Source organism: Nannobrachium achirus (genome assembly GCF_963921795.1).
Source record: "Nannobrachium achirus genome assembly, chromosome: 7".
Classification (NCBI taxonomy): Eukaryota; Metazoa; Chordata; class Actinopteri; order Myctophiformes; family Myctophidae; genus Nannobrachium; species Nannobrachium achirus.
In genome coordinates, this window is record NC_137816.1 from 19,395,264 (window position 1) to 19,408,996 (window position 13,733).

The 13,733-nt window shown below is 42.4% G+C and overlaps 1 protein-coding gene across 2 annotated transcripts in view; it reads left to right on the top strand.

Moving 5' to 3' along the window:
• Positions 1-13,733, top strand: part of akap13 (A-kinase anchoring protein 13) — a 111,084-nt gene that overhangs the window by 3,263 nt on the left and 94,088 nt on the right. For both annotated transcript variants that reach the window (XM_080730685.1, XM_080730686.1), the window contains exon 2: positions 517-581. In XM_080730685.1, coding sequence (XP_080586811.1) covers positions 517-581 — 65 coding nt within the window. The remainder of the gene's footprint in view (positions 1-516; positions 582-13,733) is intronic.

Consider the following 13,733-nt stretch of genomic DNA (forward strand, 5'->3'; position numbering starts at 1 on the left):
CCTGCATTTTTTCTTCATGGACTTTAATACATTTATCAAAGTCAATGACAGAATCTTAACTTGAACCCTACCGACTCTATTCTGGGCATGGCATAATTAGCGAAAATTCTGCGGAAAGAGATAAACATTCACCTAAAATAGCCATTGTACAAGCTGCGACGCATTGTGCTGATCTTGTAGATCAGCTATTTCTGGCAAAGCGGTTTGGTACAGGGATGAGGGTGCCAAGCATAAAACCCCTGGGGTACCCCAGTCAATAAAGTATATTGGGTTTAAGTAGATAAAGTCTTCCTAAAGCCCAAACCACACCAATGATTCGCCCAGTGCAACGTGCAACTACTACTCGCAACCATTATCCCCAGTGGCAGTGGCAAGGAGTTGCATTGGTGTGACATGCATTAAAACTGTTTTGTTGCAAGGAGTTGCATGGCAAATCATTGGTGTGGTTTGAGCTTAAGTATCTTAAGAAGTAAAAATGGCCTATTGTAATGTGCTGTGCTCATATTATTTTTCCAGATATGGATGCCTTAGAGTCAGGAGATACACCAGATGGACAGGTGGCGGAGGACAACGTGACCACGGTAAGACACCACACCATGAACACTGCTGTCCAGTCTAGGCCTGCAACTAGACATCATTTTCTTAGTGATTATTTTATCAATTACTTTTTCCAATAATCAAATAATGAAGATGCACCCTTTAAAAAGGGTTTAAAAAACATTTTAATTAGTTTTATATATCACCGGCATGCAAATGGCATTATGGAGATACAAGGACGAGAGACAACGACGATATCATACACCATAAACATTCATGTAACTTTCACAAGCAAGAAATACAACGTTTTTCTATATATATTTTCCTTGAGACAAAGAAGAAGTCGCCAGCGTTGACAACGCTGAGAAAGACATGCAACCAGGTCAAAACGCGTACATTGTTCTCTGTCCAGAGAGGTAAATAAACCATGTGAAAACGATATTCCTTGTGTGCTGGCGACTTCTTCTTTGTCTCATGTTATTATTGAGCCGTGTACCGTAAAGACTTTATTTAATTTGGAGTGTTTCAGGCTTTCTGCTCTGTTGCAGTCTCTTTCTCTATATATATTTTCCCCCAATCTTTTCAAAATCAAGAATCGTAATCAATTAACTATTGCAGCCCTTGTTCACTCACGTGCCACTGAAGGAAACACAACACAATATGAACACATGTTGTTGAACTACAAATCATGGTCACTGTGGCACTCTGGCTTTGCTGTGCTCCAAACTCTGATAATCATTCGTCATTTAAGATAAGCTGATGTTTGTCATAGCCTGTGGAACCACTCAGTGACCTTTCTCATGTTGCACACAGACTGATGTTTGCTATAGAGCCAATGCTTACTGCTGGTGAGTCCCAGTACCAGTTAGAGTTGTTTGATGAAGGGAGTGCACACTGCACAGACCTCATGTTTAGGAGTCAAACCAGTTGGGTGACGTCCAGTGTCAGGTATCATTCAAAAGCTGGCATGAGAGACAACCAGGGTTCCATTTTGTGAAACAAAACCATACTAAAAATGATTGCAAATTACTGATCACAAGCTCTCACAACGCGTGTCACACGGCTTTGAGATTGGCCATATTTGCTATTTCTGAATACAAACAAAACAAAATATCTTTTGAAAATGTCTGACAAATTTAAAAGATTTTCCAAAGAGGGTTAAAGAGCTTAACATAAAAATGGTGATATTAACGTAAATATCCAATTTATATTCCCAAAAGGAAATGCATTTATTTAATTCAGTCCAGAGCAGAAAACATATCCCGACCGGCTATGAATATGAATAACCAGAAGGGGGAACTCAAAAGCAGAGGCGTCGATCCCCACCAATCCTCCCCTGCAAATTGAACCCTGGAGACGATGTTTGCCCTCCTAAAGGTTCAAACACGTCCTGCACTGAGCCGGTAACACCATGGGGGTTGCAGAGTAGAGAGGTCAGATTCTGGTCAGGGAAATGATTAGCCGTCCTCTGGAGGGATTGGGAAGCAACATGTGTTTGTGAGCTTAACTTGGTGACACATTTGAACTAGAGGGGACCTGCATGAGCACCATAAAGACACCTTTCTGTTCTGCATTATTTGGCATGTCTCTCTTCTCTTCTCTTCTCTTCTCTTCTCTTCTCTTCTCTTCTCTTCTCTTCTCTTCTCTTCTCTTCTCTTCTCTTCGGTGTTAAAGTAAATAGCCAGCTACTGCCACATTGCTTGCCTGTAGTATGTGTGCTCGTGAATGTGCTATATGCATTATGTATGTGTGCTTGTATCAGAGAGAGAGAGAGTGTGTGTGTGTGTGTGTGTGTGTGTGTGTGTGTGTGTGTGTGTGTGTGTGTGTGTGTGTGTGTGTGTGTGTGTGCGTGTGCGTGTGTGTGCGTGCGCGCGTCTGCGTTTGTTTGAGATTGTGTTTGTTTGAGAGAGAGACTTGTGCAGTAGAGCAGCCCGGGCCAGTCTGTACAGTGAATGTTGCTGACTATCAGATTCCTCCAGCAGTCCTTCACACTGGCCAGGCAGGCAAAGCTGAGCTCTCTCTAAAAGCTGTGGTCCCCACTCTGCTCTGAATGCCATATGTGAGACTGCATCAATACATACATACACACCGGCAGTACCCGGACCCACCAACAGAGTGCAGTCTAGCCCTGCTAGCCTTGCGCCTCTGCTGCTGCTGTTTAATTTAGTTCTCCTCCCCCTGTTACTCCCCAGAAGGGGAACTTAATTACCTGTTATTTGAGCTGGTTGAAAATATCCTACTGCATGTACAGTAGGATGGTGAGGAGGTTTGGAGCTTCTCTGTTGCTGTTGTCCATGTTGTAAGCTGCTGTAAAGCTTCTCTACTTTTTAGTTCGTCAGCTTAATTTTGTTTTGTATAATGTCAATATGAATCATACAGTATCATGAGTTACATTCTTTTATGAATGTATCATCATCATCGCCAAACTGGCACACAGCTGTACGTGTGCTTAACCACATGAAACCTAGCTTCCCTATTCTGGGATAAAAGAAAATAGCAGATCTACAAGCTCACAATGCCCGCAACACAATGCTGCACAGATATTTCGTGTAGAGTGAAAAGGGAAGGTGGACATCGGTCAACAGGAGGGTTTATAATTAGTTAAAATGATCAATGAGACAATAATGTTTTAGATGTACATGGCATGCGTTGTCTTTGTATGCTTATGCAGTGACATAAGTCAGTGCATAAGCAATTTTACGTAAAATTATTTATTTTGAGGACCAACCAAGAACATTTAAGACTTGGCCTTTATTTCAAAAGTATAATGTACTCGAGCTGTTCCTTCAGCAGCAGCAGTTCAGCTGCTAAAGCCTGTTAATCAGATGATCGATCATTGGTGCCTGGGACCGTGTAAATGTGTCTTTGACGAAGATACTGAACCTCTATCCTGTACCCAAAGCACTGTTCAATAGTTGCACGTTGCCCTGAGTTTCCGGTGGGTTACTATAAATGCATAGAGCAATTGCCAGGTACAGTATATGCAAATATACTTGGCCAGTGAAACATTCCCTTTCCTTTCTCCATCACACGGTTTGACTCAGAATTGCTGAATGGCTAAAGGTTTCTATACCATGACCACAGTGTTTCACACACGGTTGTCTCCATTCAAGACGTTTGGGCTGAAAAGGAAAAAAGTTACTGTCAGAGCATTCACTCTGCGATTAAATCACATCAATTTAATCTGCTGTTTTGTGTCATGAGTAGATCCACACAGAGCGTGAATTGTTTTTATTGAAATTCTCTGAATAAAAGCACCAACTTGTATGAATGAGGCATCACCAAATTCATAGTTTGAGCGTGAACATTTTTTACGCATTTTCAGATGATTTATTTTTCACGCTCGAGGGGTGTTATGACCTTAAACGTTAGAACTTTTTGATCAGCTCTCACTTTACAACTAGAAGCAGTGCTCTTCCGAGCACAGGTCTCCACCAGGCCACACAAATCGGCCTGTTATAGCGCCACCATGAGGCTGATTTAAAAAATGTGGGGCAGAGGTTCTGAATTAGCATCCAGGGAGTGTGTGTGCTCAGTTTGGCAGCGATCGGGCCAACGGCGCCGGAGATTAGCTGGTAACAACCAGGCCACACAAATCGGCCTGTTATAGCGCCACCATGAGGCTGATTTGAAAAATGTGGGGCAGAGGTTCTAGATTGGCATCCAGGGAGTGTGTGTGCTCAGTTTGGCAGCAATCGGGCCAACGGTGACTGAGATTAGCTGTTCACAAACTGCGAGGACGCACGGACGCACGCACGGACGCACGGACGGACGGACGGACGGACGGACGGACGGACGGAGGGGAAAACATACTCTCCCTCAGCCTTCGGCTGGTGGAGACAATTACACTGTTGCACTTGGTAATCATTGTACTGTAGCTGTACTGGACTTGTTGACATTGGTGCAGGCCAGGGATGAATAAACGGTTCCAAATAAGAGCCACCACAGATATTAGGACGTATCGCAGCACAACCATGAGAGGTAGAGAAATTGTTGAACAGCCGGTGTGTTCCGATTTCTAACCACTTTGAACTTGGGATCCCTATTTTTGTCATTATACAGTAGGTGACATTTTCTAGTTTTCAAAAAAGAAAAGAAGTATATTTACTATTTTCAAAATAACATTTGAATAGTGCACAAGTGGTATTTTTTTCTATTTTTTGTTTAGTTTGTGTGTACGGTATTTCATAAATGGTCCTTCCATATTGTTGTTTAATAATATACTGTAAATACTTATTCGGATATATCACTTATATCAAGTCAACTAATTGGTAATGTTATCATCTACTCAGGCTTTTGTTATCCCCCGACACTTTCTAAGTTGCTCGATTCAGTATTAGAAATTGATATTAATTTTATCAGACACGCCCTCTTCCTATACCAATGAACATCATTAATAGATGGTCTAGGTCAGTGGTTCTCAACCTGTGCCAGGGGGGGGGGGGTCCCCAAATTATTTTTAATACCTCTAAAATGACAAATTAAACATTGGCGAGGCGTTGTGAGCATGTAGAGCTGCTATTTTCACAATGGAACCATGTTATACAAAATGTAATGCCTCAACTCTTAGTGCTCGTCAGGGTGGGGGGTCCCCAGTTAAAATATGATTATTTTGGGTGTCGCGGCCTGAAAAGGTTGAGAACCACTGGTCTAGGTCTCTACAAAATTGGGATCGGTCGGGCTCTACAAAATATATAGTTTGTAGCTCTTATCCATGTGGACTTATCATGAGGAACAGGCAGGTGTTTCAATGTTCTGCTGGTATTAGTAGATATGAAAGTTGTATATGAAAAGTGCAAACGTATGAGGTTGAGTAAACTTAAGATTGAGAATATACAAATAAAACCCACAGATGTAGGGAGTTGGTAGTCACTTGTATCGTACATAATTCATACACCCCTAGTCTCTGTGAAGTGACAGTGTGAAGCAGAATGTACATATTTACACTTCTTGTTTATTTAAAGCAGGCTTCATAAATTCACAAGTTTAGATTTATATTCCCATGGTGCTTTTTCAAAGCAAGAGTACATTTATCCTGACTAATCATAAACTAAAGTGCTGAATCTGAGCCTGCTACAGTCCCTCTAGGAGCACACACAAACACGCTGCTCTTATCTGATTTGCATTACCCCAAAATACCGGATTTATATTCTTTTTATTTTAAGCTATTGGGGCTCGAATTCTCCAAATTTGGGCATGTGATGACATCATCGGCTAGACTCTTTCATAAGTTGGCAGTCTATATGGAAGTGAATGGTTGTCAAATCGGCTGAGATCTTACATCAAAGATATGTCACCGAAAGCAGGTGTGTCATGGCTAGGGCTGTCACGATATGACATTTTACATGACGATTAATTGTCACTCAAATAATTGGCGATTAACGATTTAATTGTGTTTTTGTCGTTGATAATTACATTTCTGTTTGGCTTTTAGGCTTTGAAGTTGTACATGGTAGATATGAGACATAACCTAAATATACAAAGAAATTACTGACACTAGAATTTCGGGCCCCCTTTGGGGGCCCTCAAATCTAGAGCTCGGGCCCCCTCTGGGGGCCCTCACGGTATACCAGCAATCAAATGGATTTGTAATGGGCAAATATGGGTAGTTCTTTTTTTGAGAGAAAATATTTTTTTGAGAAAATTTTTTTTTAGAGAAAAAATAGTGTTTTGAGAAAAAAAAAAATTTGGGGGAAAAAAAAAGTTTTTTGGAAAAAAAAAAAGTTTTGGCCTAATTGTGTTATTATTATTACTATAATAGGCCTGCCAATGTTTTATTTTCATTATTTCAATGTTTTCATTTTAGCAACACACACACACACACACACACCCCTACACACACACACACACACACACACACACACACACACACACACACACACACACACACACACACACACACACACACACAGACAGACAGTATGTTGCTGTGAAGAGGTGAGTGGGCCGAACTCTAGAGGTGAGTGGCCCGAAGGGCCGCCAACTTCTTGTAAGATACAGGCTCTCGGCTAGCTAGGCTCTCGCTGCTGCGCGCCTGTCACTGCTGAAGCAAACTGTAACCTGATACTTTGGTGACGAAAATTGCGTAGGAGACACTCTGGGGAAAGATTTGCATAGCAAACCCACACATTACTTTTCTACAAAGTGTACATCGTGCGACTACAATAGCTTCAGGAGAAGCTGCTAGGAACATTGGGGTAAAAATGCGCGATTTTTGTGCAAAAGGTGGAGTCTTTAGATGCAGTGTAAATGTGATTCTATCGCGCAGGATGCTTAAAAATACTTAAAGAGGGTCGCTGTGGGTTATGGCTGCTGAGATATTTGACAACTTACTACTTAAACAAGAATTGACACAGTCAATATAAAATCTGGTGGAATGGTGTGGTGAAATGTCGGGGACTTTGAACAGTCTATCCATAATGATAATGAGTGCGGCGTGAACGGAGCAATATTATGAAAGAGACGACAAGTAATGTTGCATAGTTGTTTTTCATAGTTGGGTTTTTGCGACCGTCAGGGAGCAGTTTACTATGAAAACCTCCACCGGCCGTCCGTCCGTCCGTCCGTCCGTCCGTCCGTCACACGTCACACGTGACCATCAACAAACGTCACACCTTTGTGTTTAAATCGAAGAGTCTTGGTCAAATACTTCTGTTGGTTTCTGCACTGATCATCTATCTATAAATGCGACAAATCTCTGTCTGTCTGTCTGTTTGTTTGTTTGTAATCCGCGTATCTCGAGAACCGTTCGTCCCACCGGCTTCAGACTCGGCACGCGCGTTCCCCGCCGCCGCGCGGAGTGCAGTGCCGGGCCTCGACCCGACCCGACTCGCGGCTTTCCCGAAGCGGCGCGAAACGTTCGGAATCTCCTTATGCGGAGCTGATTGTTGACATCAGGCTGTTCCGGAGGAAATCGGCGCAAGCGCTGACTCATTGTGACATCACTTCATAAAAGGCTCTGACATCACGTACGCCACATGAGTCAACAAAAAATCTCTGTGAAATGTAATCCGCGTATCTCGAGAACCGTTCTTCCCACCGGCACGTGCGTCTGACATCAGAGTTTTCAGCAACCGGTACTGTGTGTGCAGAGATCTCCATATATGGGCATAAGGGGACAAAGGCAAACAGATGGTCAAAACGGGACCTATGACAACAGGTATATTGGGGTTTGCATTAAAGGGTGGGGCATTCATGGGGTCTGCTCCAAAAAAGAAAAAGAAAATAAAAGAAACAAAGACAAACATAAGACAAGCAACAAAGCGTGGGACTGGGAGGATGACTTGAATGATGCAGATTTAAGCAGGCTGCGTATTCTGCTTAAAGAAGAAACAAACAAAAAGCAACAGAGATCTCATATATGGGCATAAAATGGACGCAGATAAACAGATATCTCCATATATGGCATATATGGGCATAAAATGTACGCAGAATCACAAAGATCTCCATATACGGGCATAAAGGGACACAGACAGACAGATACAGAGATCTCCATATATGGGCATAAAATGGACGCAAATAGACAGATATCTCCATATATGGGCATATATGGGCATAAAATGGACCCAGAACTATATCTGCAGTGATCTCCATATATGGACATAAAATGGACGCCGACAGATAGATACAGATATCTCCATATATGGGCATAAATGGACACAGGCAAACAGATGGTCAAAACGGGTCCTATGACAACAGGTATAATGGGGTTTGCATTAAAGGGCGGGGCATTCATTCCCTATTTACATCGTTCCCGAGTTGGCCAGGTCGCCGACTAGACGCTGGGCCGCCCGAAGGGCGGCCCAGCTTCTAGTCTATCTATAAATGCGACAAATCTCTGTCTGTTTGTTTGTTTGTTTGTAATCCGCGTATCTCGAGAACCGTTCGTCCCACCGGCTTCAGATTCGGCACGCGCGTTCCCCGCCGCCGCGCGGAGTGCAGTGCCAGGCCTCGACCCGACCCGACTCGCGGTTTTCCGAAACCGGCGCGAAACGTTCGGAATCTCCTTATGCGGAGCTGATTGTTGACATCAGGCTGTTCCGGAGGAAATCGGCGCAAGCGCTGAGTCATTGTGACATCACTTCATAAAAGGCTCTGACATCACGTACGCCACATGAGTCAACACAAAATCTCTGTGAATGTGTATGTATGTATGTAATCCGCGTATCTCGAGAACCCTTCTTCCCACCGGCACGCGCGTTCTCCAGATATGGGCATAAAGTCTGACATCAGAGTTTTCCGCAACCGGTACTGTGTGTGCAGAGATCTTCATATATGGGCATAAGTGGACAAAGACAAACAGATGGTCAAAACGGGTCCTATGACAACAGGTATATTGGGGTTTGCATTAAAGGGTGGGGCATTCATGGGGTTTGCATTAAAGGGTGGGGCATTCATTCCCTATTTCAAATTCGGCACGTGCGTTCCCCACCGCAGCAGGTAGTGCAGTGCTCGGCCTCAACCCGACCCGACCCACGATTGTTTGAAAAAGCGACAGAAATCTCATATATGGGCATAAAATGGACGCAGATAAACAGATATCTCCATATATGGCATATATGGGCATACAATGGATGCAGAATCACAAAGATCTCCATATACGGGCATAAAAGGGACACAGACAGACAGATACAGAGATCTCCATATATGGGCATAAAATGGATGCAGATAGACAGATATCTCCATATATGGGCATATATGGGCATAAAATGGACCCAGAACTATAACTGCAGTGATCTCCATATATGGACATAAAATGGACACCGACAGACAGATACAGATATCTCCATATATGGGCAAAAATGGACACAGGCAGACAAATGGTCAAAACGGGTCCTATGAAAACAGGTATAATGGGGTTTGCATTAAAGGGCGGGGCATTCATTCCCTATTTACATTGTTCCGAGTTGGCCAGGTCGCCGACTAGACGCTGGGCCGCCCGAAGGGCGGCCCAGCTTCTAGTTTATACAATTCAGCTGTGTTTGCTCGTGTCATCATGATGAGGTCATAAATCAGCCATGCCCAAATATAGATTTTACGGGTTTACATGCTTACTCAGTTATTCGTTATGTGAAAGTCCTATGACGTCTATGATATCTGACATCATCATACATACATTCCCTTTTATGCCCATAAATGGAGATCCCCTCTGTAGAACCAGCCACTGACATCACTGTAATGTCAGGGGAACCAAATCCCTTTTATGCCCATATATGGAGATCCCTGTGATGCCAGGGGAACCAAATCCCTTTTATGCCCATATATGGAGATATGGAGATCCCCGTGTTGCCAGGGTAACCAAATCCATTTTATGCCCATATATGGAGATCCCTGTGATGCCAGGGGAACCAAATCCCTTTTACGCCCATATATGGAGATCCCTTATGTCATCAATATTAAGCCCATATCTGTGAATATCTTTGGGTACCAGATGTCTCCATATATGGTTAAATGGTCCGATATACATCACTGGCCAGAAGACCAAGAAATGGTGCAACCTCGCCCTTTGCTTTTCTCCCTTAGGCATCTTACTGGTAGGTAGTTTAATGAGGAATGCAGTATGGTGGTAGGTAGGTAGTTATGGCCTTTGATGTAAGATTTTCACTTTCTAGGATAACTATATTTGCTATTCCCAGATGATGCCCTTTTAGGGTACCCCTCATGCCCATATATGGAGATCCCCAGGCTTTACTAATTAACATACGTTTTATGCCCATATATGGAGATCATTGTCCCAATGTCATCAGATATATGGGCATAAATGGACACAGGCAAACTAGATGGGCTGTATGGATATCCAGATGTGTGATGTAAGTGTTTTATTCCAAATGTGGCACCCCACAGACATATTTCCAGAAACAAAATCCCTTTCATGCCCATATATGGAGATTTCTGATGTCATCAATCCCAGGCCCTGTAAAAACATGGTTGCTATGGTAAACAGTTGGTTGCTAGGGTAAACAGTTGGTTGCTAGGGTAAGAAAACATGGTTGCTATGGTAAACAATTGGTTGCTAGGGTAAACAGTTGGTTGCTAGGGTAAAAAAAACATGGTTGCTGTGGTAAAAAGTTGGTTGCTAGGGTAAACAGTTGGTTGCTAAGGTAAAAAACATGGTTGCTATGGTAAACAGTTGGTTAGTAGGGTAAACCTTCAATGATTTTGACATCTTGTTACTAATCTGTCGGTAGATAATGCCGGTGAAATTTTAAAATTTGTGCTGGTATCACTTTTTAGTTATTCTACAAAACACCACTGTTGTGCTCCTATGTTCTACCATTATCTCTATAGCCCTCTGCTGGCCATACCACTATAATGCTGCTAAATCTGCTAATTCATAACCATATAAATATTTATATATATAAATATATATAAAAACACCATTGCACAAATTACAGCACATCCAGCACTAAAGCATGAGACCCTTTTTCCACGATTTGGAGCCAAAACATTGGGGGTGCAAGGCTCAGCAAAACTATAACTTGACTATCTCAAAAATTCTACCATGGGAGGGACAATAGGTACTTACCTACACCCCTAAATCACTCCCCCCAAGTCAAACCACACCCACAGTGGTATAGCTGTCAACTTCAAATGTACTTTTATTCCACTACAATTATTTAAAACTAAATTTAGTAGTAGACCTGTGGTAATATATTGTGCTATAGTGCTTGCAGCCATGTCAGAAATAGTGGCCAGTGGTCTTTTCTACCTCCTCCCCTCCTTATATGCTCATCCTGTCATTTTCTCCTTTTTGTAGTTTTTATTTTTCACTAAAATAGTGTATTACAAAAGAAAAAGTTTTTACAGTGTAAAAAAAAGTCTATTACAAAAGAAAGTGTTTACAGTGTACTCTTTAACGTCGGCTACGAAGCTTGCGGAGCATCTGCTGTACACAGCTAATAGTCCAGTCATTATATGAAAAAAACTAAAACAAATTGCAATAGTACTTACTATACACTACACTGTAGTGTTTAGTAAGTGAAGGTAGGAAAACTTTCCCCTGATGGGATTCCTTGGGACTTTTTTTCTCTCACTAAGGACATATTGAGGATACAAAATCAGTTGAGTTTACTATTGCAATTTGTTTTAGGTTTAGCCTAATTTTGGCCTAAAATTACTGGACTATAAAGCAGACAGCTAAAGCAGAAGCACGGTCTTCTACAGTTTGGATCAATGGATTTACACGTTTTCTTTCTTGGGAGCATTAGCAACACAGAGCACTTTTGCAGCACGTTTTGTAGTAAGAACGTGGGAAGCGGCGGGCGGGCTTGCAAAACACACTTTTTAGGGCACTCTAGCTCGGACACAGAACGGAGAAACGTGTCCGTTCATGGGCTGCAGCTTCTCATAATAAACAGCCAGCGCTAGCGCGAAGCTAACGCTATAGCGTATCTCACATCTCAGCCTCTCGTCTGTAGTAAAACATAAAGCCTCGCCGTTCTCGAACGCTTCTTGCCTTTTGTGCATTTGTGCATTGTGCACTTTTTGCATTATATCCAAAAAGTAAAGGTCCTATGCCGGTCTCTCATCTGTTTACTTCATAAGCGTGGAAGAAAATCGAAGCAGCTTGTTGAAATAAAGTTTATATCGCTCATTTTGTCAGCCGGTCCTTTGTTTTTAGACACGCTACCTCCCCTGGTCACGTGGTATAGACACAACGAATAATAGTGGGGAAAATAATGCACCGGCTGACAAAATGAGCGATATAAACTCTTTATTTCAACACGCTGATTGGATTTTCTTCCACGCTTGAAAGGTAAACAGTTGAGAGAAGTGTATAGGACCTTTACTTTTTGGACAGAATGTTCACAAAAGGTAAGAAGCGTTCGTGAGCGGCGGGGTTTTATTTTTTACCACAGACGAGAGGCTGAGATGTGAGATACGCTGTATAGCGTTAGCGCCGGCTGTTCCATTACGAGAAGACATCATCGCTGCTGCGTCTTTCTTTGTGTGCCCGTGAGCGACTCAGAGAGTCAGATCACGACGTATAAATAAAAAAAAAACGAAAAACAAAGACAAAACTCCAGCCTCGGACACATATTATAAAACATACATGAACCACTTTAGCCCTAATTCATACCTAGGCTGTTTGAAAATAGCCGATCTACAAGCTCACAATGTGTCGCATCTGTACTTTTGCTACTTTAAGTACATTTTGATGACAATACTTTCATACTTTTACACAAGTACATTTAGAATTCTGGACTTTTACTTATAACTGAGTACATCTACAGTGCAGTATTGATACTTTTACGATACTTTTACTTAAGTAAAACATTTGAGTACTTTTTCCAACAGCTAATTTCCCCCATAGCCTGGAGGAGCGGTAACTGCTATTGGCCCAGTTCTTTCCCCCCATTGTCTGGAAGGGCGCTCCTGGGGTACTGTCCTGCGATTGGCCCTTAGCTCAGTACCATGTGACATGGATAGCCTATCCAGAAGAGGTAATCAATGGTCGTCTAAGAAAATGACCTGATTACAGATCTGGTTTCCACCAGATAAAAATAATTTTGATAGTGGAAATAGCCGATCTACAAGCTCACAACGCGTCGCATCGCGACGCGTTGTGAGCTTTTATTTTTTACCACAGACGAGAGGCTGAGATGTGAGATACGCTGTATAGCGTTAGCGCCGGCTGTTCCATTACGAGAAGACATCATCGCTGCTGCGTCTTTCTTTGTGTGCCCGTGAGCGACTCAGAGAGTCAGATCACGACGTATAAATAAAAAAAAAAACGAAAAACAAAGACAAAACTCCAGCCTCGGACACATATTATAAAACATACATGAACCACTTTAGCCCTAATTCATACCTAGGCTGTTTGAAAATAGCCGATCTACAAGCTCACAATGTGTCGCATCTGTACTTTTGCTACTTTAAGTACATTTTGATGACAATACTTTCATACTTTTACACAAGTACATTTAGAATTCTGGACTTTTACTTATAACTGAGTACATCTACAGTGCAGTATTGATACTTTTACGATACTTTTACTTAAGTAAAACATTTGAGTACTTTTTCCAACAGCTAATTTCCCCCATAGCCTGGAGGAGCGGTAACTGCTATTGGCCCAGTTCTTTCCCCCCATTGTCTGGAAGGGCGCTCCTGGGGTACTGTCCTGCGATTGGCCCTTAGCTCAGTACCATGTGACATGGATAGCCTATCCAGAAGAGGTAATCAATGGTCGTCTAAGA